Source organism: Chelonoidis abingdonii, chromosome 2 (genome assembly GCF_003597395.2).
Source record: "Chelonoidis abingdonii isolate Lonesome George chromosome 2, CheloAbing_2.0, whole genome shotgun sequence".
In the NCBI taxonomy this organism is placed as follows: domain Eukaryota; kingdom Metazoa; phylum Chordata; order Testudines; family Testudinidae; genus Chelonoidis; species Chelonoidis abingdonii.
In genome coordinates this window covers 224,903,200-224,929,809 of record NC_133770.1, presented here as the reverse complement: position 1 = coordinate 224,929,809, position 26,610 = coordinate 224,903,200, and the positions used below count along the sequence as shown (strand labels likewise).

The window sequence follows — 26,610 nt, the reverse complement described above, 5'->3', positions numbered from 1 at the left end:
GAAGCTAGGGAAAGATCAAAACCTTCAGAGGAGAAACAGTATGAGTCTAGATTCTGCTCCTTTTTTAAGGAATTAAATACAATCTTTTCAAAGTTGCAAGATACGTTAAGGGCCTGATTCTTCTCTTATTTACCTCCCTTTTAAACCAAGGTAACTCCAGTGACATCAACTGGGTTACTCCCAGTTGTAAATCAGATTAAAATAAGGTTCTATATCCAGATCATGAACAAAGAATATGTCTACACTTAAACTGCTGCCATTGCAACACTGTAGAGCGTCAGTGTAAACACTCACTACAGCGACGGGTGGGGTTCTTCTGTCACCGTAGTTAAACCACCTCCCCTAGAACCAGTAACTAGTGCTGTCTACACTGGGGGTTAGGTCCGCTTAACTAGATCACTCAGGGGTGTGGATTTATCACACCCCTGAATGACCTAGCTGGGTCAACTTAACTTCTTACTATAGACCTGGCCTTAGAAAATGTTTATAGTGTACAGGTTTTTTATTGCAATTATCCACACTTTAAACAATATTAAGGACCAAATTCTCCTCTCAGATACAGCTCAGGAATGCCACTGTAGGTCACAGCTGTAACTCAGTTGAAATGTAAGATTTTTATTAATGACCTAGAAAACCCCCCCATAAAATCATCACCGATAAAGTTCGCAGATGACACAAAAATTAGGGGGTGGTAAGTAATGAAGAGAACAGGTCACTGATTAAGGGTTAACCGGATCGCTTGGTAAGCGGGGTGCAAGCAAACAGTATACGGCTTAATACAGCTAAATGTAAATGTATACGCCTAGGGAACAAAGACTGGAGGCCATAATTACAGGAGGGGTGACTATCAGGGAATCAATGACTATGAAAAACATTTGGGGGTCCTGGTGGATAATCAGTTGAACATGCACTCCCAGTGTCAGGCTCTGGGTTCAAGGCAGTCATGCCCGATGGTTAGAGCAGTAGTAAGAACAGGTACAAGGATCGATGCCAGCTGCAGAGTTGGGACTGGGATGAGGGAAGCACTGAAACTGAGGACAGAGTCTGTAGACAAGCCAAATCAGGATTCCAGATAGAGGCCAAGGTCAAAGCTGGGTGGGAGTCAATCCAAGAGGCTGGGTGGTCAGGAGGTGGATGCAGGGCAGAAGGGACAGCATCAGAGTAGTGCATGGGCATGTGCTGAAGTGGGCTAGAACTAGGCTCGGGGAAGGCTGGGGCAGGAACAGGAACTGGATCAAGGGCAGGCTGGAAGCTTAGGGATTCAGTAACACTGTGAGGCAGCTGGAGGGTTCCTGGCCCAGTAGGGCTGTTGCACAGATTAACTTGCAGCTTTGGAGGGGGTCAGTGAAATACCTGTCAGAAGGTCAGCTGACACAGGACTTGCCCAGAGATAGGCTGCTGCAGAATGCCTGAGTATGAGTCACAGCAGGCTTTGTGGAGGATGAATCCTGGCAGCTGAGTGAGCAGCCCTAGACTGGCTGTGGGTTTGCCTCATATGCAGTGTGATGCTCTGGCAAAAAGGGTTAATGTGATCCTTGGATGCATAAACAGGGGAATCTCGAGTAGGTGTAGAGAGGTTATTTTAGCTCTGTATTTGACACTGGTGTGATTGCTGCTGGAATACTGTGTCCAGGTCTGGTGTCTACAATTTAAGAAGGATGTTGATAAATTGAAGAGGGTTCAGAGAAGAGCCACAAGAATGATTAAAGGATCAGAAAATGTGCTGTATAGTGATGGACTCAAATAGCAGAATGTATTTAGCTTAACAAAGAGAAGGTTAAAGGGTGACGATTCCAGTCCATAAGCATCTACGCGGGGAACAAATGTTTAATCATAGGCTATTCAATGTAGCAGAGAAAGGTATAACATGATCCAATCAATGGCTGGAAGTTGAAGCTAGACAAATTCAGAGTAGAAATGAGGTGTAAATCTACAGTGGTGAGAGTAAGGGTACGTCTACACTGCACGATTATTTCGAATTAGCTTAAACCGATATTACAAAACAGATCTAATAAAATCGGTTTAGCGCGTCCACAGTGGGATCACGAAATCGATTGTTTGCGTCCATGGTCCAAAGCTACCATCGATTTCAGGAGCGGTGCACTGTGGGTAGCTGTTCCTCAGCTATCTGCCATAGTTCCCACTTCCGTGTTGAGGAGCACAGTGCCTGATGGGGCAGAAAACATTCCCGGGGGGTGCTGGGTACAGCCTCACCCCTCCTTGTGAAGGCAGTAGATAACCCTTGGCGCCTTTTCGCGCGAGTGCATTGAGCAACGCCATAGCACAGCAACTTTCTCTTTTTTTTCACGTGTGGTGGGGGGAGATAACTGAGGAGCTGTTCCCTGAACCACGCCACACACGTGTTTGAACCTACAGACATTGGAGCTCAGCCAAGAATGCAAACAATTTTCAGAGACTGCTGTGACTGTGGGATAGCTGGAGTCCTCAGTCCCCCTCCCTCCCTTCATGAGCGTCCATTTGAGCTCTGCTGGCCCGTTACGCTTGTCACGCAGTGCTGTGTATCCTGGAGTTTTTTCAAAGCTTTGGCATTTCGGTTCTGTAACGGAGCTGGATACAACAGATTTCTCCCCCATACAGCGATCAGACCTAGTATCTCCCGTACGGTCTAGTTGGAGCTCTTTTTCGATTTCAGACTGCATCGCCAGCCGGATCGATCAGAGCTCCACGCTGGCAAGCAGGAAAGTAATTCAAAAGTTCGCGGCTTTTCCTGTTTACCTGCCCGCTGCATCCGAGTTCAGATTGCTGTCCAGAGCGGTCAGTGCTGACACTCTGGAATGCCGCCCGGAGCCAATAACGTCGATTTCCGTCCACACGAACCCTAATCCGAGTTATCGCTATCGAATTTAGCGCTACCTTCTCGTTGGGAGGAGTTCGAAACGATTTAAGGAGCCGTTTAACTCGATATTAATTGACGACGTCGGTGAACGGATACAGCGTTAAATCGGTATATCGGCATTAACGATTAAAAGTCGCAGTGTAGACCTGGCCTAACAACCATTGAAACAATTTACTAAGGTCATGATGGACTCCCATCACGGACATATTAAAATCAATGGCTGCCCTTCCCCACCCCCCTCCAAAAAAATTCTCTAGGTGTATTATTGGGGCAGTTTATGACCTCTGCTACACAGGTGGTCAGACTAGAGATCATAATGGTCCCTCTGGCTAGGAATCTGCTAAACTTTGGTTTATGGCCTGGTTTGTACAAAATATACTATAAAGTCATCTCACACATTAAAAAATGAAGATTGTTCTGGGTAGCAACAGGGGAATATTAATATCATTGTGCGACCTAAAGTCATATTAAAACACCACAGTGTGGACATCATCATTGTACATTAAGGTCCTGTATAACCTACAATAGGGATAAATAAGGCCAACATTTCATCTTCAATACCCTATTATTCCTGGTGTTATCAGGTATGTAGTATGCAAATCTTTCTCCGAACTGAAGCCTCTAGAAAAGGACCCATCTGCAACTCATAGGCGAACAGCGTAAGTTAAGTATCATTCCTAGATATTGTGAGTTAAACCAGGGCATCAATAGTACGTTACCCTATTGATGCAACTCTTTGAAAACAAGATGAGCAATGCTAGGCGGGAAAGTGTCTCTTGTGGAAGTAGGGAGTATGCGAAGTCTTCCTCAAGAAAGGCAACGTGCAGGAATGAATGTCAGGGCCTACACCGTGAACCCATGCCAACGAAGCAAGTTCTGCTTAAAAAAAAAAAAAAAAAAAAAAAGAAAAAAAAGGCAAATAGCTGCTCAGAGGGGGCACACTCCAGGTCAGCTTCCTTCAGCTCTATTTTACATAAAAAATTACTGGGCAGAGAAGGTGGAAGGTAATGAAGTGGAGAGGATTCAAGGAAGGAATCAAGAGAAGCATCTTTGTGGGTTGTAGGCATGTGGGTCAGAGAAGCCAGGGCCTTTGGCCAGAAAGATGGTGGGCTTGAAGGAGGAGATAATTCATTTAGAACGGAGGAAGTCCACATAGTTCCTAGACATTCCCCAGAGGTGACTGACAGCACAGAAGCAAGAATAGGGAAAAGAGATGCAAGGGTAGAGACCAGTTTATGTTACAGTGCAATGGACTCCTAGGCAAAGGAGTGGCAGCAAGAAGGCAAGTGTCAAGGAGAGGATACAGCTGAACAGAAGTGGAATCAAGAGAGTGAAGGGAGCAACAGTGAGCAAAGGTGCAGAATGAGAGCTGCAGAGAACGCAGAACTGTTGATAAAGTTGACATCACAGTGTGTATATACTTTAATGCTGTCTTTAGTATTTTTTTTAAATACTATAGAAAAATAATAATAGGAATAATTCCCCTCACCCCCTTGTTTGTAGTATTCTTCAAGGGGATTGAAAGGTAATGATGGGCAATGGGATATATGGAACCTTTCATTTCTGGGTATCTACTTCAAAACATGCCAGGTCACATGACAACTGTTCAGAGACCTCAGTTCAGGAAATGATCCAATTGTCCCATTTTAGTTCCTACATCATAAAAACAACCACAAGTAGCACCATGTTTGGCAGTTTCAGCAGAGAGGGCAAGACACAGGTGAGAACAGAGACTGAACTATGTTCTAACTACAAGAAGTCACATCAAGCCTGGCCTGAGGCACCCTTAGTGGGGCATAGTGAGGAGAAACTTGAACTGCTACTGTTTGTCCCACACTTGTGCCTAAATTATGACTCCAGCAGGGCTGCCAGTTCAGCCACTGGTCACTGTAAATGAAAAATTAAAAGTAGAAGAATTTCTGCAACTCACCAGGACACTATTTAAGGCCTGATTTTCAGAGGTGCTGCTCGTGCTCGGCTTCCACTGCAGTCAAATGGATTGTGGGTGGTCAGTACCACTGAAAAATCAATCCCTAAACAAATCAACCTTTTGAAGATCTACATTTCACTTCTACACCTCCTTTTGAGGGATAAAATGAGCCCAATGATCATGTAAGCAACACATCACTACTCCTGAGGTGTGACAGTTCCAGTGGTGGCCATTAAAAGAAAACACCAATATTTACCCACAGTAGCATCTGATATACCACAGTTCTCTCCTATTCTGTTGTCTCATAACTATGGATAAATGTTGAGTTTCTAGTGGCACCCTCCCTGTTAAGAATTTCAAACACACTTTACTCACCAGCTGTTATGCTATCAAGCATATCCATATTCATGAACTTTTAAAAAGACAGATTTTTTTTAAGACACTTTGGAATAGTTTCAGGATATTGTGCTGCCAGTGAATAACTTACGGATGTAAATCTCCATGAAGTATTTGGCTGCAGTGATTGTACTAAAATAAATCCTCATGAACTTTTGATTAAAAAACTAGAGCATGTGTACAATCTATACACCCCTTTCTCTCCCCTTCTCCCCACTCCAAAAGACTAGAAACTCACAAGGCACTAGGCTGTCTTATGGGGCATCAGTCCCTGACTAAATACCTAGAAAAAACAAAAGAGCACCTGAAAGCACTAAGTTGTGAATAGTTTAGAACTTCACAGATGCCAGCTCCCACAATTTTATCATGAGTCTCATGATATTTCAAATTCTTCTTAAAGTCTCATCTCTTGGTGTCATGTGAATGTGCAAGCATCTGGAGTTTCTTTAAAAAATAATAATAAAAAAACCCTGGAGTTTCTAGCCATCATGGTTACAAAGAAAAGTCACATTTTCAAACCTAAGCATTCCACACAGGCTCACAAAAGACCCAAAATGTTTTGCTTTGTTTTTACATTTCATGATTTTTAAGTAAAAACAACAAGGAGTCCGATGGCACCTTAAAGACTAACAGATTTATTTGGGCATGAGTTTTCGTGGGTAAAAAAGCCACTTCTTCAGACTCGTTGAGTGAAAATTACAGATGCAGGTATTATTATACTGACACATGAAGAGAAGGGAGTTACCTCACAAGTAGAGAACCAGTGTTGATAGGGCCAGTTTGAACAGGGTGGATCTTATGTTTGTATGTTAAAAATGAAGTGCTTAGACTAAAGAGAATGGTTTTTGCTCTTAGCAGAAGTCAGGCATGAGAGACAATGCTCTGGAGTTCTAGCTGTTGGTGGAGGAGGATCTCATGACAGGCTGCAATGATTCTCAACCTGACAAAGGATGTAATACATGACAGAAACTCATAATGAGGGACACAAAAATATTATTCATACATGAAACGTAAAATGCTGCAGGATTCATTTCTTTTATACGGATATCTCTATAATCAGAGTTTCTTGTTCCTTTATTTCCATGGTAAATATTTTTAACCAGAACAATGAGGGGGGAACGAAGTTTGTGTGGAATGCAGGTAACCTCAGAAATAAAATGAGAGGCATTCAAGAGTTATGGCTGGCTACACAGCAAGTCTGACTTGCACGTTTGCACAAACCGCATCACATAGTTTGATACCCAAATTGTCAATTTCTAGTGCTGGCTTGATAATATCAGTTTGAGCACAGTTTGCTATAATGCCAGACTGAGAATCATGGCACAGAGCGAGAGGGACTTCCACCAAAATATCTGAAATTAGTATGTTTACAGGCAATTATATTTCTATTCCAGATATGGAATTATTCTACATTAGGAGGGTGAATCATTAGACTAACTTAAACCAAACTTAAAATGGCAGGCCAGATCAAAACAGGACCAAAAGCAAGCTGATTTGACTACGTGCCTCTTAGGGATAACTATTTGAACTCAGTGGAAGGAAGAGGAAAAGAGGTATTAGCATAGAAGCATGGAAATTAGCAAGGTCACCATCACAGTCACTGGCAGCAGCTCCATCCATATGAAAACAGTTGTACTACGCTTCAGAGAAGACAAAGCAAAACAATCTTTTACGCAGAAGAAAACAAAAGGGGAAAAAACAAAACTGTGAAAACCCAAGGTGTTGGATTTAAAAATCAGAGAAATGAGCTCCCTATTTGTCTACTTTAATTAAGCTCCATATTACAATAATCAGCATGGCTTTAAATTTAAGGCTTTCAACTGCCAATGGTTTATTCTATTTCCAGGGAAATCAGCAGCATTTGCTTTTTCTGCAGGCATGGAATAATCTCTCAACATGCTGAGCAAAGTCCATCAAGGACGGCAACAGCTTGCCAGCTGTACAGTCCTGTATTGCTCAGTTATATTTAATTGTATAATGGTTTTTTTATTACATGTTACGTTCCACTGCTGCTGCCTCTGTGGCCCAGAGGGAATGTGTTTGTGAACATGATATTTCATCTCAGGGTGCCTTTCTGTATAAACAAATCACTTTTTAATACATGCAACAAAAACAAATATTAAAAACAAACACTCTACAAAGATATTCTGGTATCAAACTAACTAAACAAAGACAATGTATGGTTACGCCCCATCAATTTCAGTGCTGGAGAACATGCCATATATTTGGCAGTGGTGGTTAGTCACTTGTCCTCCCCAGTTCAGGGAGTCTCAGCACTTTTCTAGAGACTGAAAGTTATGGCTAAAATACTAGCTACAACTCACACCTGATAAGGCAGAAGTGATCCTGATGTAGTAGTGGGGAACATTTAGTGGCCTGGGTGGAGCACTGTCTTTGCTCTCTTTTGAGGGCCCCTCACAAGCCTATCTTGAGTCCAGTTGAATCCTCTCCTGCTCCTAGACTCTTCCATAACAGCCATGGTCCACAATGGCTTACAAATTCTAGAGATGGCCAAGAGAGATTGCCGATCTCATAATACTTACCAATACTTTTGCCATCTCCACTCTTGACTCTGGTAGTGAGCGTTACTTACTTTAAGCCCACCCATAAGTTGCAGTGAGTGAGGAATTCACTTGACCACCTTTTGAATGGTATAGGCTACTGTTAGTATGTAACACTTTGCTCAAGCTTCTTCACTGGCTTTCTGTTTGCTGCCAACTGAAGTTCAACTCAATTAAATTAAAAGCATGGAATAATCTAGAACTCTGTTATTGCAGATCACATCTTTATCTTGAGACGTTTGACTGAGAAAGGGTTAGCCACACAGAGAAGATTAGTCTTGGACTTCACAGATTTCACCAAAGTTTTTGACTGCATTCACAGAGTCACTGAGAAACATCTTACAACAATATCGGCTTCGTAGAAAGACAGTGTCACTAGTCAAGATGCTGTACAAAGGCTCAAAATGCTGTGCAAAGACAGAAAGTAGAGAGACTGATTTATTTGAGATCATAACTGGAGTACAGCAGGGTTAGTTTTATCATCCCCTCTTTTCCACATTGTGATAGATTATGTGACGCAAAGAGTAACATCCAAGGAAGATACAGGAGTTAGGTGGAGTAGAGGAAAATGTCAAGATCTTAACTTGGCAGATGACATTGGTCTGTTGGATAAAGATGATGATGATGCCATGAAAAAGACCACAATCAATGTTAAATGTGAGGCTGCCCTCCCAAACAGGATTAAGAAACAGCCAAAAGAAAACATCATTGTTGAAAGAGTAGTCAGCAATGACGATGCGTATGTGACTGATAGTGAAGAATACAGCATTATTAAGAAGTCTGTATATCATGGAAGCATAATCAGTGCTGATGGCCAACTCCATAAGGAGATCAAAGCAAGAACTGGGAAGGCAAACGGAGCTTTTTCGAGACCGGTAAATATTTTGAAAAATAAGGAAATTAACATAAGAATCAAGATAAAGTTATATAATGTCATTCTGATACCAACATGGTTATATGCTTCTGAAACTTGGCAAATGCTAGAAGCCCACAACAGGAAATGTCACGCATTGCAACAGAGATGCTTGTGGAGAACATCTGGCATCTGCTGGTGGGATAAAGTAACTAATGCTGATGCTGAAACAAATTTGGTTGACTCGTGCCTCCCCATACGGGGGTGGGGGGGAGCACAATCTCAAGGGGAGGACATGTGACTCCCCCTACATGTCTCCTCTGCCTAGTGATCCCTGTGCTCAGCCTGGAACCACTGGACTCTTCCCACCCCACATTACCTGGAGGGAACGGAGGGGGGCTCTGTCCTTCTCCTGCTGCGCCTCATCCGGCACATTTGGTCACTTTTCTGGCACCCAGGCCCGAGCAGACTCCGACTTGCTCAGCCCGTCTCCGGCAGCCGAGCCCGGGCAGGGAGCGGGCTGCCACCACAACCTCCCCAGCCAGGCTGTCTCTCAGATAGCTGCTGCGCGGCACAGAGCAGCCTCCCAGCAGCTGATATGAGAAGTGGCTGGGTCTTGCCCCTTCTGCTCCCTGCCCAGGTCTGGCTGCCAGGGACAGGGGCCAAGCATGCTAGGGGGGCAGATGCAGTGGGAGAAGGGAGCTCCTCTCTCTCGCTTCAGGCAGGCCAATCTGGGGGGGAGGGGCACTTGACCCCACATGTCACCCTACGTGTTGCCTCTGGAAACAAAGGATTGGCCAACAGACTGTACAGACAATGAATCAAGAAAGAAGGTGGAAGTTGTTTGGCCATGTTGTAAGGTCGTCAAAAGATCTATTGCTAGACAAGCCCTTTACTGGATACCACTTGGAGGAAGACGGAAAAGAGGAGGACAACATGTGACATTAAAAAAGGCTTTGAGAAAGAGGTTGCTATCATGGAAACAAACTATAATGGAGTAAGAAATGTGGCAGTAGACAGGTGGAGATAGAAACACTGGGTTGCCTCATGAGCCACAAGGTACAAGAGCATTTAAAAAATAAACCCCAGAGTACCCTATACCCCAGTGGTTACAGCATGCACCTGGGAGTTCAGGAAGCCAAGTTAAAGTCCCAGCTCCACATCAGACAGAGTGAAGATTTGACCCTAGGTCTCCCACATGCTAAAGAAGCAGTCTGGTTACTGGGGGTAGAAGGGATGGCACCACTGCCTCCTCCATTTGTGCAGAGTAGGTGTGCTCTGATATCGCCTGCTGGATCAGGCCCCGTAGGTAACACATGCAGGGAAATGCTTAGTTTGAAAATCCTGCCAGGATCTAGGTGCAAGCTTGCCATTGTCAGGACTTAGGCAGCTTTGCACTGCCCACTGGCAGAAATATGGGGGACTAGACAATATAGGTGCTACAGGGTTAGGCGGCAGCTGACTAGTGGTTTTAAGGAACTAAATTTTGGACTTAGGCCTCTACAATGGCAGCTAGGTGCTTTGTGGATGTAGCCCCATGTGATCAGCAGCAAGGATCCCTCAGCTTAGGACCCCTTTCCCCACACGTAGAATTCATTCACCTCTGCAGTCCATCAGAGCCCAAATCTCAAATCCTTCGGTTTATGAAAACAAAACATTCTGTTTAGTTTTTCATGGGACTTCTTTGCTTTTGCAGATGGCATATCTAGTTTGTGTGCTATTCTTTATAACTCAGGGCCCACCTGCTGCGATTACAGGAGCTATGCAAAGTAATACACAAACATAGCTCTCAACTGTCACTCTTTGAGGACATCACTCATTTTAGTCCCAAAATTATCTGTCTCTCACAAATTTGTTATCCCCTCACTTTTACAATTGAAAAGTTTACAGCAGAAATAAAACAACATGAAACTGTAATTACAAAAGAGGAATGAATTCCAGGGCATTAAGTTTCCTGCATGACAATTTTGTGTCCCCCTCATTTTAGGACTTTGTCGCACATTGCATCCCACATTTGAAAACTGGCAAGTTGAGAGGTATGTGAATAAATATCTTGTTAACTTTGGAGGGATATTGTTATTCAATCTGAAGTGTTGATACAACACAGGAAACCTGGAAAAGGGCATCAAGAGCTGATATTTTTCAGTTTTTTCTGTTTCTCTTTTCCATTTCCTTATGCAGAATTTCTTGAATTCATTAGAAGAACGAGGCTGAACTGGATCTGATTTTATCATGCTTGACAAGGAATTGCAATGACTTACTCTCTCCGCCCCTCCAGTGGCTTTAGTTAAGCTCACCTAGGCTCAGTGCTTGGAGAGCTTTTTAAAACAAAAAACTTGTGCATGGCAAGAATTTTCCTATAGTTTTACAGCCTGACCTTCAAGGTCTGAATCTGCAATTTTTGAAAAATATCTGCTAAACATTGTTGATACTATTTTTCCCTTGTCAAAATTAGCTGTCACCTAAATTTATCTAATTCAGTATAGCAGTTCATTTGAACTACACTAAAGCATTGGTACTTGGAAAAGTAACTTATCCAATTGCATTTCCTTTTCATTCCTCCCCCCTTTTATAACTTTCTGCTTTTGGGCAATAGTTTAGTGGTAGGAAGATATGGATCTCTGTAACATCACGGCTAGTTCACACACTCCACCATCCGTTACAACATATCTACATCAGGGAAAACTGCTCACTATGTTCCTGTAGTCTGCGCCAGAGCACTCTTTTATATCGGCAGAGAGAAAAATTCACAGAGATGAGCATGTGGATGTGTGCTTGCATAAAGCACAGCTGCAACAAACATTGGATTGTTCATTATACAGTGTACCAGCATAAGTAATATCCTAGAAAGATCACATGCTACTATATACTAATGAGCATCTTTACATAAAAATTATGGCATTAATAAAATCTCTGTTCTGCCTTTGCCAGCATGGCCCCCTCTGGTATCCAAACAAGCACTGCTTTGCTCCCCAGACACCCAGACTCCCTGCACTTTATTAAATTAGTTCCTTTAAAAGAGCCCTTTAAATACACACACTGCTTCTTTTTCTTTCATAACAAGTCTACTCTGGTCTGAGTCAGAGTGGAGCTGGTTTCAGCAGGTTAAGGGGGCAGGGCAGAAGAGCGCAGCTGAAAGAACAGAGATGGCTTGAGAGGCAGGGGTTGTTAAAAGCTATGATAAGAGTAGAGTTGTCTTTGAGTTTTTCTTTTTATATCCACTCTTAAATGAAGCAGCTCAGATATAGCTGAACTATTTTTTCCCCATTTCCCTTTTGTCTCCTGAATTCACTACTGCTTAGCACATACTCCACAACAATTTCAGTGGGGAAAAAGAAGAATTGCTAATATTAGCGAGATGACTGTATTATTAACCACTTCATTACCATCACTTGGTATAGTCTTGTAGTGTCTAGATATTCCATCTTGGACAGTCGTTGTTCAGAGCATACAAATGTTTCAGGGAAATTATCTAACTCTCCCCCAGCAATCACAGCATGCTCTAGTTGTGTAAAAGTCCAGGAAAGAGAGGAAAATTATTTTGACAATGGAAAAGATGCATGGTTCAACCATTTCAGAGCAACAATAATTATTTCTGAAGAGCTTGAGAAGGAAATAGTTTCACATAGACCTTCACTCTAAGAGTAAAATTTTTGGTTAAATCCCTTGTGGCAAAGTACCTGTTTCTCCTCTGCTGGCTCAGTCCCCTTTTTCCCTGCAGACACAGGCTTGGGCAAAGTAAAGTCCTTCCCCGTCGCGCAGCTTCTGGCTGATCCTTTTCTCAGTCAGTCCCTTGCTCTGTTTGTCTCCCCTTCTGGGAAGAGTGCAAGTCTTCCTGGCTGGAAGAATTCAGAGTCTTGCTGCACCTACTCGCTGGCAGCTTCTCTGCTTCTCTCATTCCCTCCCTGCTTCCCTGCTAGGGAAGGTTTAAAAAGGTCTCCAGCAATTTGGGCCAGCTGAACCTAATTAGTTCCCTGGCAACCCCTGTTGCAGCTGAACCTTATTCCTCCATGGCTATCTCCCCTCAGTGCCTTCACTAGCAAGACCAATTTTTTGCCTTGATCTCTAAGTGGCCTCCTCAAGGATTGAACTCACAAGCCTGGGTTTAGCAGGCCAATGCTCAAGCCACTGAGCTATCCCTCCCCCCTCCCCTTAGTGAATAGGGAGAGGCCTTTTAGCCCCTCTGGGACTAATTACTATCCCTCCTTTGGTGGCTATTTGTCCTGGGTTTGCCACATATCCCCCCCGCTCAACACTATGGGGTTGGGCTACTTGGGTCGGAAAGCAGTGCACCCTCGACAGGCCATCCGCATTGCCATGTTGGGTTCCAGACCTATGTTGTACTATGAAGTGGAAGGGTTGAAGTGACAGAAATCATCTTGTTACTCTTGCATTTTTGTCCTTGTTTTGGGGCATCCACTGCAAAGGGCCATGGTCCGTGACCAGGGTAAACCTCCATCCAAGTAGATAGTAGCGGAGGCTTTCTATGGCCCATTTTACTGCCAGGCATTCCTTCTCCACTATGGCGTGTTTCCGTTCCCTAGCTAGGAGCTTCCTACCGAGGAAGAGGATGAGGTGTTCGTCATCTCCGACCATTTGTGAAAGCACAGCCCCCAGCCCTACTTCAGAGGCATCCATATGTAGGATAAACTCCTTTCCCCAGTCTGGGGCTACTAGTATGGGGTCTGTGCAGAGGGCCATCCTCAGATCTGCAAAAGCGGCTTCGGCTGCTGCCGACCATTTTACTATGTCTGGGCCCCGAGCTTTGGTTAGGTCCGTTAATGGGAACGCCCTGGTGGCGAATTGGGGAATGAACCGTCTATAGTACCCCACTAGTCCCAGGAATGCTCTGACCTGTTTTTTCCGGAGTGGTCGGGGCCATTTCTGTATAGGTTCTAACTTGTTGAGCTGGGGCTTCACCACGCCCCTCCCCACTATATACCCAAGGTACTTGGCCTCAGCTAACCCAGTCGAACATTTGGAGGGATTTGCAGTCAGTCCTGCCTTCCTCAGGGTGTCTAGGACTGCTTCTACCTTCTCCATGTGCGTCTCCCAGTCGGGGCTACATATGAGGACGTCATCGAGATAGGCAGCCGCGTACTTTCCATGGGGTCGTAACAGTTTGTGCATTAGCCGTTGGAAAGTAGCGGGGGCCCCATGCAACGCAAACAGGTTAACAGTGTACTGATATAGTCCTTCTGGAGTTGCAAAGGCCGTCTTCTCCTTGTCGGCCTTAGCCAGGGGGATCTGCCAATAGCTCTTGGTAAGGTCAAGGGTAGACATAAACCGTACCTTTCCCAGTCTGTCAATCAGTTCATCTATCCTGGGTATAGGGTATGCGTCAAATTGGGACACCTCATTCAGCTTGTGGAAGTCAATTGCAGAACCTCATACTGCCATCTGGCTTAGGCACTAAAACCACTGGACTGGACCATTGACTATGAGATTCTTCAATGACTCCTAAGGCCAGCATGTTCCTGGTCTCTTTCCTAATCTCCTCTCTCTTGGCCTCCGGGATCCGGTATGGCTTGATGTTCACCTTCACTCCAGGCTCTGTGAAGATGTGATGGTGAACCTCAGTAGTCATGCCTGGCTTTTCCGAGAACACATCCTGGTTGCGTTTGATCAGGCTGATCACTTCTGATCGTTGTTCCGGAGTCAACTCCGGGGATATTCCACCAGGTTGGGCTGATTGCCTTTCGGGGATGGTGACCCCAGTGGAACCACCGGATCTTCTCTATCCTGCCAAGGTTTCAGCAGATTTATATGGTAGATCTGCTCCAGCTTCCGGCGACCTGGCTGCCAGACCTTATAGTCGACTTCTCCTATAGCTTCTATTACCTCATATGGCCCCTGGCACCTAGCCAGGAGCTTGCTCTCCACTGTGGGTATGAGCACCATCACCCGGTCCCCTACCTGGAACTTCCAGGTCATTGCTTGACGATTGTAATACGTCTGTTGTGCCTCCTGGGCCTTCTCCATGTGTTCGCGCACAAGGGGGGGGGTGACTCGGGCTATTCGGTCTTTCATCTGCAGCACATGTTCCACAACATTTCTCCCTGGGTTCGGCTGTTCTTCCCAGTCTTCTTTAGCCAGATCCAGTATGCCCCTGGGGTGTCGACCATATAACAGCTCGAAGGGGGAGAATCCAGTGGAAGCCTGAGGGACTTCCCATATGGCAAACAGTACATAAGGCAGCAGGGCTTTCCAGTCTTTCCCGTCATGACTAATCACCTTCCGTAACATATTTTTCAATGTCCTATTGAAACGTTCGATGAGGCCATCGGTCTGGGGATGGTAGACCGATGTTCTAAGGGTCTGTATGTGGAGCATGGTACATAAGTCCTTCATCAGTTTAGACACAAAGGGGGTCCCTTGGTCCGTTAGGATCTCCTTAGGTATTCCTACTCTGGAAAAAATCTGGACTAATTCTTTGGCTATGGTCTTGGACATGGTATTCCGTAGGACAATGGCCTCGGGGTATCGGGTGGCATAATCTAGTACTACCAGGATGTACTGATGGCCCCGCGCTGACTTCTCCAGTGGCCCTACTATGTCCATAGCTATTCGCTCAAATGGAACCTCAATAATTGGCAGAGGTACCAGAGGGGCCCTTAAGCGTGGTCGGGGCCCATGTATTTGGCATTCCAGACAGGAGGTACAATATCGCCGGACGGCCGCATAAATGCCAGGCCAAAAAAACCTCTGTAAAATCCGATCAAGGGTCTTATCTACCCCTAGATGGGCCCCGAACAGATGACTGTAGGCCAGATCCATTACTGCTCTCTGATGCTTCCGGGGGACCAAGAGTTGTTTTATGACTTGCTCTTGGATGCGGACTACTCTATATAGCAGATCCTTCTTAATCATATAACCTGGCCCTGGGCCCTTAACTCTCCCCTCCACTGGGACCCCATTTACCTCGACTACTTCCTTATGAATCTTGTGGTATATGGGATCATTGGCCTGATCCTGACCAAAATTCCCACGTGCAGTCCCTATTTGTCCAAATTCGAGGGGGTCTACCTCCGTCTCCCCCTCGCTGAGAGCCCCTGGGGAACCAGGTCCAGCGATAGAGTTGTTGATGGCCGACCCAGTCCCACTGTCAGCTGAGCCCCTTCTTTCCCCTGCCAGCATAGCCTTCAGGTACTGGGTCAGGATCCTCGTCCCCCTCCTTTTATCTGCCCTTCGTTCCCTCCGAGTCTTCCTGGTCTTCCCCAGCGGGGAGAACAAATTCTGGCTAAACTTATGGAAGGCGGGGGGAGAGTCACCTCTCTGGGCTACACCTTGGGTCCCAGGGTCATTATTTTCTTCTACCTCGTCCCCGGGGAGTAGACCATCAAACCCCGGGAAGTCTCATCCGATAAGGACAGGGTAGGGGAGTTTTGGAACTACTCCCACCGTCAACTTAGTGGGGTTTCTGAGAACTTCTATGCTTACAGAGATCGTCGGATAATAGTTGACATCCCCATGCACACAGGATATTCCCAAGCGTTTGGCCTGGGATAGCTGGCCCGGCCTGACCAGCTTCACTGAGACTAATGTGATTGCACTTCCTGAGTCTATCAATGCTGTGGTCTCTATACCATTCATCTTAATGGGCCTAGTGTATCTATGAGGGACCATCGCAACCCCGACTAGACTTATTAGCCCGCATGGTCCCCCTATATCTCCCAGTTGACCTTGCATAGGCTCCCCTAGATTTGGGCATTGGGCAGCAATATGCCCTAGTTCACCACAGGCATAACATCGGTACCCCGCTTGGGGCAGCCCCTATTTTTTGGGCTGCTGGGATTTATCCCCAAGTCCTTCTCCCCCAGTCCTCCAGTCTCTCCGGAACTGCCAGCTGCTCTTCCGCCTCCTTCCTCCCCTCCATTTTCCGGCCTGGCGCTAAGGTAAACCGGGGCCTCGGCACAGATTCTGGCGCCTTCCGTCCCCGGTAGTCTGAGAAAGTTCTTGGGCTGCTGAGTGTCTCTCTACGAGAGCAACTAGTTCATCATAAGAGGAGGGATCATTTTGGTGGGCCCCCCCTGTATGTCTGGCGGCAACCCTCTCATGTACCTGTTCAATACCAGGATTTCCACTACCTTCTCTGGCCCATGGGTCTCGGGGCGGAGCCACTTCCGAGCGAGGTGTATCAAGTCAAATAGCTGGGACCTTGGTGCTTTGTCATCCCGGTACTTCCACTCGTGGAAGCGCTGGGCCCTTATGGCCGGTGTCACGCCTGTCCTTGCCAGGATTTCCGCCTTCAGCTGAGGGTAATCCATAGCTGCTTCTGGGGTCAAGTCAAAGTAGGCTTTCTGGGCCTCCCCACACAGGACTGGAGCGAGGAGGCCTGCCCACTGGTCTTGGGGCCAGGCCTCCCGCAGTGCCATCTTCTCGAATGCAAGGAGATATGCCTCTATATCATCATCTGTTGTCATTTTCTGTAAATAGTTGCTCGCCTGTCTCCTGGTCCCCGTGCGTCAGCGTGGTCAGGGCTTTCAACTGGTTCACTACTTCATTCAGGGTGGTTCGATCTTGGACCACCTGGCTCATCAGCAGCTGGTTTGTCTCCTGTTGGACACATATGGACTCTTGTTGGGCCGCAGTGGGCTGTATCACGCCTTCACTACGTCCTCCGTTGTTTTTTTTTGTTTTTTTTTTGTGATTTTACCTTGCCCTGAGATGGCTTGCCACAGAGCCTCACTCACTATGCCATCCCATCACTGACACCATGTGTGGCAAAGTACCTGTATCTCCTCTGCTGGCTCAGTCCCCTTTTTTTCCTGGAGACACAGGTTTGGGCAGAGTAAAGTCCTTCCTGGTAATGCAGGGTCTGGCTGATCCTTTTCTCAGTCAGTCCCTTGCTCTGTTTTTCTCCCCTTCTGGAAAGAATGCAAGTCCTCCTGGCTGGAAGAATTCAGAGTCTTGCTGCACCTACTCACTGGCAGCTTCTCTGCTTCTCTCACTCCCCCCCTGCTTCCCTGCTAGGGAAGGTTTAAAAAGGTCTCCAGCAATTTGGGCCAGCTGAACCTAATTAGTTCCCTGACAACCCCTGTTGCAGCTGAACCTTATCCCTCCATGGCTATCTCTCCTCAAAGAATAGGGAGAGGCCTTTTAGCCCCTCTGGGACTAATTACTATCCCTCCTTTGGTAGCTATTTGTCCTGGGTTTGCCACACCCTGTGTCTAGAGCTAGATACATTAGGATTTTGTTATAAATATGAGTGATGGCTTTTAAATGACACAATCTACTTAAAAAATAAATCACTACCTCTCCTTTTTTATTTGGAAAACTCAATAGGCTATATAAAGGTTAAGGTATCATAGGTTACTGTATGTAAAGGAAGCATTTAAAAAAATATAACTGAATGAAGAGAGTAAATGAAAATTCTTGAACTTACTTGCTTACCTCAACTCCATCTGTCTTCCTTACAGAAGACTGTTTGTTTTTATGTAGCACCTTTTAGACTCAAAATACCCCAAAGCAAAAATAAGTTAATGACCATGTAGGCAAATGGAAATCATCATCCACTATGTGCTCAGCCATAGTTTGCCCACATTCTTACAATTAGTGCCTCTTTTAGAGCTACTATTGACTTCAGTGGGCTTTGGATCAGGCTTATCGAACTGGGGATGTGAGGGGGTTTTGGCCTAGACATGTATAAAGCTGTTAATTCTTGAAAAGCAATACCGAGAGCTCACATGAATGCCTGACTGATTTCCATATCAATGCTTATTTCATGTGGAATTTGAACATTCTGCTGTGAAGTTTGGTCATCATAGCAAGGTGCCCATGTTTTAAAACTGCATTAAAATCCTGGTGTAGATAGGCGAACAGCTAACTCGTGGCTCAGAGCTCAGGTCCTATCCATTCTCCCTACAGCAAAGGTCAGATAAAAGTAAAATTTCACACACAATAGGGCATTTGCTTCTTCATTACTCTTCTGAGCTATCCAGCATTATGGTCCTGATATCATGCATGAAGCGTACCACAAGAAAACAGTAGACATTACTGTATCCTCCTCTCTAAGATAGCACTTTTTTCTGAGGCAGTCTTTAGAAGTGCACTTAATGCTCATAAATAGTGCTAGATTGACAGCCATAGAGACCAGAGTTTTTGGACCTTTGGTACACTTATACCACACTGCTAATTACAGTGCAGATATTCTACACAATGTTCTACCATGGTGCCTCAACCTTTATCCAGAAAGACCATTTCTTCCTTCATTCCCCTTGGTCATAAGCATATTTCAGTTTCCATAAGCATTCATTCCTTTTCCTTCCTTCTGAGGCAGCCAACAAGGGAGCCAGTCATGAAAGTGTCGTTTACAGTCTGGATACCTTATCCATTAAGAACAGAACTGAGACCACCAACTCATCTCACACACGTTACTGAAGAGCAATCTGATGGTATTGATTTTTAATCACTGACTGGCTTTGTTCAAACTAGTGACTGAGAGGTGCCAGACTCTATATTGTATTATAAAAAGAAATACTATTTGTATGTTTACACAAACACTACACATTTCATAAATACTAATTATTATTCTCTGTTCCATTACCAATGCCTTCAGCCATCCAGTCTCCCCTACGATGAGATTATTATATCCTTGTACTTAAAATCAACTCAGTTAGATTGTTTTTGTCACTCAAGAACAGTTTATGGGGTTACCATGGAAATTAAGTGAAAATTTCATCCTCTTTGACAAACAATTAAAAAAATAAAATAAAGTAAGGAAACACGATCACATCAGCTACGTTCAGTGTGTTTCCTTCTGAACTGAGCATGATTGAACTACTGTAACTATAGGAAAGTGTACTTGGCAGCCTGCTTGTGACATGGACCAAGCCTATGGTCCTTCCTTAAGCTAAAAATGCCTATTAATATGAGAGGTGCACTAAAGAGATGACTGCAGGATTTGATCCCTGGCTAGTAACCTTCTGAGTGCTCTACCCATTCTTCATTTTCTTGTAAAAGCTTTTCAGACTGGCTTTTGCTGATATTTGTAGGTCACAAGCAGCAGATTTTTCTGCAGCACAAATATTTACAACCTCAAAGCAAAGAGCTAGCTGCTGAGCTGCACAGGTTTTGTCTAGTTTTTTAAAAAACTCCCTTCAGTGCAGCTCTTCTGGGGGCAGCACAAGTGTTTAGACCAGTCATGGTTACTGTTAGTGGAGGTACTTTGGTGGGATTTTTTTTTAATAGCCCAGTGTACACAGGCCTAGTGAGAAATGTAAAAATTCTATCTGTCTACAAAACAAATGGCAAAGTCTATGGTGTGGTGGCTTTTTTAAAAAACCTTTTTTAAAGCTCCTGGCATTTTTCATAACCCTGATAAGAGAAACTATTGTTTTTAAAGAAAAATAATCACATTTAGAAGAAGCATTAAAGAACCTCTCCCCCAGTAGAAACATTTCCACACTTAATGCTTTGAGGATAATTAACAGTATAGAATTATTCCAAATTTCTTTATTACCAAGGAATCCTTATTAGTGTCTAACTGTACATTAAAATAAATCCATATTTTCCTTTCAACTGGAGAAGAAACATATCCTACAGTGGTAAGACTAATGATGCTACTTACAGTTAACAACTGACATACTTACAGTTGCATTTCTTCTGCACAAATCTAAGCTTGCATGCTGTTCTGTAGGTGGATAAACGGATGCGATCCAGATCTTGAGCCCCTAGTGGAAGAGAATTATACATATGCTGTGACATTTCCCTGGGGCAGAGTCCACAACGTCTGCAAGTACAGTGAGTCGTGTGTGTACTGTGACATTCTATACCTTGGGAGGGCTTCTTGTAACTGCCATATTCCTCATTTACATATAATTGTGATCTTACATATAAAGCATGCCATGTGAGTTCATAACCTTTCCCCATAACCAGGGGAAAGGTTATGAACTACTGAAATCCACTGTTATATCTAAATATGTACATCTTTAGTGCATATGAAATTATGAGAATTGTGTTGTATGGTTGTTACTAAAACATGCTGTAAGTTGGGGAATCAGCCAGATATTAGATCTCCAGAGACAACACCAAGGAAAGTAACGAATGCCCGGGCGGGGTGTCAAACTACCACCAATAGCCATTGTCCAGCAAGGGAGCTACAATTCAATGACTCACCTGCATAAGGCCACACCAGGGGAATTGCTCAGCGTTACCTGGGGACTCAGCAATCCCCACCAGACATGCCAGGACTTGTGTTCTCCAAGCACATGGGACTGAAGGTATAAAACAGAACACAGGGGGCCCATGCTTTACCTTTCTCCTCCCCCATCTATGCTGCAAGGAACTCAGAAGAAGAACAAAGACTCCAACAGAGGAGACTGGGCCAGGCTGAGGGGACAAACCTGTATATTAAGGACTGCAGTATCCAGTGGGGTGAAAGAAACTGCTTAATCTAGTTATTGCCCAGTCTAATAGGGCTGAGAGGTTAGACTGCGTGCTCATATTTTATTTCTGTTGGTAACTAACTCTGACTTTTTGCCTAACACTTAATATCACTTAAAATCGATCTTTTGTAGTCAATAAATTTTTTTAACTGTTTATCTTTACCAGCAAGTTTGCCTGACCTGTGTGGTAAATCTGCTCAGGTTCGCAAAGGCTGGTGTATGTCCACTTTCCATTGATGAAGTGGTGAACCAATTAATAAATTTGCACTGCTTGTCTTGAGCAGTGCAAGACAATATACTCCTGAGGTACAGTCCTGGGAGCCGGGGGGATTTGGCTGGTGCCTTTCTCTGTGTGATTCATGAGTGGCTCTGGGAGCATTCATGAAAGATAGCTGGGTGTGGGGCTCCACATGCTGTTGTGCTGAGTGATCACAGCTTTGGAGGGGTTTGCTGTTTGTCACTAGCAAGACATTGTGAGACACAGCCCAGGCTGGAGAGGGTACACTGGTTCCACAGTCCCAGGCTGCAACCCGGGGATCCCGTCACATGTACCTTTTCCTTGTTAAAAATGTACGTATAGGAGAAAGGACATAGAAACACATGCTGTCCAACATTTTCAAGGCTGCCTATTTTTGCGGGGGAGGGGGAGGTATCCTGGTGATAAAACACATTCATGAAGAAAGCCAAGGAATAGTAAGCCTACACTGTCTGTCATTTTGAAGAAACAATCTGGTCAAGCTTCAGGCTAAAAGACAAATTTGCCAAGCTCCAATATCAGGGAAAAGCATCTAATTTTAATTTTTAACGACAAAGCTCACAATAAATATCTTCAGCTGTCATGCCAGCTCAGAACAAGGTATTGTCAGAAGACCAAATTAGAAACAATACAACAGCTGAACTTAGAGACTGGTGGATGACAACCTTAGGGCAAAAAAATATACTGCAAAAGAGTGGGCCACATTCACCACTGATGCTGAGATTCATTTTTTGTGGTGGGAGCCTCAAGGAGTCAGTTCATACCCAGACTGGCCCTGGATGCTCTAAATATACAAAGCTGGCAACGTCCCCAAAGCATCTCCCAGCAGTGCTTTTCCTGCCCACATCTTTTCCCTTTTGTCAGGGCTGGAAGGGGAGGTAGTGTAGGAACCAACTAGGATGGGTCTACTCCAACTGAATGCCACCCAAGTAGCCAGAAAGAGGTCAGAATGAGGGTGAGAATCTGACATAGTCTCTTAAAGCATCAAGCCATTGTTCATTACTTATAATATTTTTTAAAACTCAAAGGCAGATGAGTAGATTTTTTTTATTTAACATATTTACTCTCAGGCTGACATGGCATACAAGAACTAGGCAATTGTTACTACAGAGGTAGTTATGAGAAAAAGAATTCAGAACTCCCAACTATGGCACACAAGCTTATACCATGTGGCATATTAACTTTAACTAATACAGAGTCAATGACATTTTCAGATATTTGTGTTTTGAATGTGGTTGCAAGTATGTAATAAAGGAGAATTTGCCCCTATCAACTCGAGCAACTTCATCTCTGAAATAGATATTAAAACAGAGTTACATACCACAAAGCTGCTTGAAGAACTGTCCAAACTCATGTTCGTGCCAAATACAACTAGTGTAAAATTAGACTGGCAATAGAGTGTAGTGAAGTGAAAATATGGCTGTCCTGTTTTTTAACTGGTTTCACAAATCCCGTTTTTGAATCCATGCCAACATTATTAGATCTGCCACCGGGCTTTATAATTGTACATTATGCTTGTGTTCACCCGCTCTTTGATGAACAATCGGGTGTTGGCTGGACCCAAACATTTCAAACTTGTACTGATCTCTTCTGTCTCCCCAGCACCTGCCCCGCTGCTGACCAGATTCTCCCATACCACCCTCCCAGTACTCTCTACTAGTTTCTTTTCACAGTTGGCTGTCTTAATACCATCTGTTCCTGGCAAAAGGTACTCTGAACTACTTAGCATCAGGTCCTGAAAGGTTTTGATTTTTCTTATGACATGATTTCCTGTTAACTGACTCCGTTTTTCTCTTTTACATTAATATTTTGCTGACAACACTGAGGAAAACTGAAATATCTGAGGCAGGGTACTGCAAGTTCTCTAACACAGAGTCTTTCCTTTTTTTATTAGGACGAATTAAGAAAACCATTTCCTCTTTTTGTAGCTACTCATGTATGATAAAACAGATTGCTACATAGATCACCTTTGCTTACCCAATAAGAATTGGGATAATTGGGGAATAACTTTGAACTGATTGTTAAGGTCTTATGCCTGTGTTATTGGATGGCACCTGAATCTTATTAAATATGCTTTGAGAGATCATTTTATGGTTCATTAGATTTTTCTTTACAATATTGTGATAACAACATAGACCAAGTAATATTAGTGTATTTATATAGTGCCATTCAACTATGGCTTTGGAGTGCCTCTCAGAGGTCTTGTTACAAGGCTTAAATAATTTTCTATAAGTCTCTGAGGTAGGTATTGTTATATCCATTTTACAGATTGATAAACTGCAGAGGAAAAGTTATGCTACTTGCCCAAGGTTCATAGTGAATTGGCGAGAGCCAGAAAGAGAACTCAGCAATCTTGTCTCCTAGTTACTTGCTATAACCACAATGTTCACTTTGCATAGTCAATAAACATAATTTCTACACAATGGGCAAGATTCTGTGCCACTAGTAACAGTCGAGGGGCAGCGCATGATAAAGTATCTTTAAAGCCACCCCTGTGCTGTCTAAAGGGTACTGCGGTGCTCCAGAGTTTTTGACACAATTTAGACAGCAGCGGGAGCCTAAGTTATGACATCCTCTCCAAGTTACACTCAGGTCTACTGGGCTGCCAGGAATATTCTCAGCACCATGTGCTTTAGTCCCACCCCCAACACACCCCATCTTCTATTAGCTGCACCACACTCCTAATGCTGGGGCTTGAGATGTGCTCCTCAGTAGGCAAATTTAGAGGTGGCCCCACAGTGCCTGTAGTAGGGAAATTCTCCCCTGGCTTTTAGGGCTCCTTTATGCCACTAGAGACCTTTTACGAGATGTAAAGGGTCTGGTGCAAAAGTGAGGATCTCCAATATGCATTTTGTAGGCATTTAGAAGAGCTGAACAAACTTATATGCAATACATTTTGTCATTTTTGCTGCTTGCAGAGTGATTTTTATAAGTTGGGTGAAAATATTTTTTTAATGAATTGGCTGGGCAATGCAGGAAGTTTACTACTCCTGCTTCTGTCCCAAACATATCTAGTGTTCTTAGTTCAAATTTTGGCTCTGGTCTGAAATTTGTTCTTCCAAAAACTTTTGTACAAACAATACCTTACTTATACGCACGCTAATGAAACAACGAAAAGATGTCAGGTGGGGATAAGGCAAATCAAACTTCAGTTTCTAAGTTGCCTAAATGATTGCCAAGAGTTTCTCATACTATTTGATCAGCTGCAGTATTATAGTTTTTTCCTTCTGGGAATTCTCAGCACATTTCATATGGTTGGCACTTTGAAAAGAGAATAAAGCAATAAATTGCAAGCTTTGTCTCATGTTTCCATACTTTGTAACAGAGCTCTGTGTCTACTGGATAATCTATGCTGGCATGCCCAAGTGGATACATGTTCCGTTCACCATATTTTGTGGTGCATCCATCAGTTCATTCCCCTCTAGATGTATGTAAACCTGTCAGTTAAAAGTACTGGTATTCCATTTATTTTGACATCCTAGTGTGCCTTTTAAGTTGTAAGAGACAATGTAAACTTTGACCTCAGAATTTCAAATAAGAGAATACTAGATATGACATTAATTCATAGAATATTGTAACAGGCAATTGTTTGTAAACACTAAATACAGAGGAGCCTCAGAATCCACCTACCATGTAAAATATGACTGTCATAAAAAGATCTATGCCATTTTGCAGGAAAACCTCCCTATTTAGGAGAACACGTAAGCATTTCCTGAAGTGACCTGAAGAAGAACTCCGTGTAAGGTCAAAAGCTTGTCTCTTTCATCAATGGAAGTTGGTCCAATAACAGATACTACTTCACCCACCTGGTCTCTCTCAAGCACTACTCATCTTTAATCTTTTCCTCTTTAAATGCATGGTTGGTTTTTTGCAAACAGCACAGAGAAGAAAACAACACATAACCATACATAATGAAACAAAACATTAAAACACTCTACATTTCAATATGTAGAAAATGGTGTATAACAGCTATTTGTGTATGGCAAAGGCAATAAACAAAACTTGAAACAAGCTGTAAGAAACCATCACAAACTCTTAATAAGGTCTAAAATAAAATAAATGTTCTGCTTTAGAAGTGTATATATTAGACTGATAAAATAATATCCCGTGGCCAGATAGCAAGACAATATAGGATGGTAAGTTTCTCCATTGTCAAGATGTCCAGTATTTTACTGAGGGTGTGATCCCATACCTATTAAAGTCTGCTCAGAGGGAACATGAGGATCACACTATTGGGCAACACTGTAAAATAAGGAGGGAATCGACTTTTCTAAAAGGTGCGTCTTTATCAAGGCCCAACCGGCTAAAGGACTGAGGTAGTTGTGTGGGAAAACCCAAATTCATATCAGTTTGCTCTTGACCCTTTCCCAAAAAGTTCAAAAATGAAAAATCCTGCCACACCTTTGAAAGAACCTCCAGTACAATTGGAGCACCAACATATACCAGAATCAGTGTGGCCCATGCAGTGATGAGCTGCTAAAATCTTAACAACCGGTTCCGTATAAAAAGTTCTGATTTAAGGGATATGCCACAGTATGTATTTTTTGTAGCAATAGGGTTACCATACATCCGTATTTTCCTGGGAGGAATTTTTAAATTTTAAAAATTCTGCCCGGACAGCAATTTAAGAACCAAAAAGCCTGACATCTTTGGGGAAATATGGATGTATGTTAACCCTACCTACAGTTCTTTTTTAAAAAGATGAGCCTGAACTAGAAATGAGCTCTGTTTCACGTGTGGGTCCCTGCCACTCCCTTGGGGTATGCTAGAGTGACCAGATGTCCCAATTTTATAGGGATAGTCTTGATTTTTGGGTCTTTTTCTTATATAGGCTCCTATTACTCCCCTCCCCGTCCCGATTTTTCACATTTGCTGTCTGGTCAACCTAGGGTGTGCACATGTGTGGGTCCTAGCTGCTCCCTGCTCCCCCCTCATTGAAGCAGGTGTGCAGGGTTACTGCCCTGAGAACTGCAGGGCACCAGTGGACATGGGACTGGCTGCAGATAGGGGCATGGGGCAGGGCTAGCTGGAGGCAGGGGGTGCAGGCAGGGGGTGGCTGCGGGCAGGGGCTGGGTAGAGCAGCAGGACACAGCCCAGGCCCAGCAGAGGAGCCGGGAACCCACCAGGCAGCAGCAGGAGCCGCACGGCCAGAGGCCCAAGGAGCAGCAGCAACAGGGCCAGGAGGCAGCCCACATGGCTAGCACAGTGCGGCACCCCCCCGGTGGCCGGGAGGAGGAATTACAGCTTCCTGGCCTGAGCCCATCAAAGCTTCCCTCGCAGGGAAGTCAGTTAACAAGCGGTTCTAAAACCGCTTCTAAATTTAACAACTGGTTCGTGCGAACCAATGCGAACCGGCTCCAGCTCACTGCTG

General features: G+C 44.1%; 1 protein-coding gene across 20 annotated transcripts in view; it reads right to left on the bottom strand.

Annotated features, from left to right (window-relative positions):
* The window catches only part of DTNA (dystrobrevin alpha), a 319,437-nt gene that overhangs the window by 110,180 nt on the left and 182,647 nt on the right, over positions 1-26,610 (bottom strand). For all 20 annotated transcript variants that reach the window (XM_075062987.1, XM_075062988.1, XM_075062989.1 and 17 more), the window contains exon 3: positions 20,189-20,269. In XM_075062987.1, coding sequence (XP_074919088.1) covers positions 20,189-20,269 — 81 coding nt within the window. The remainder of the gene's footprint in view (positions 1-20,188; positions 20,270-26,610) is intronic.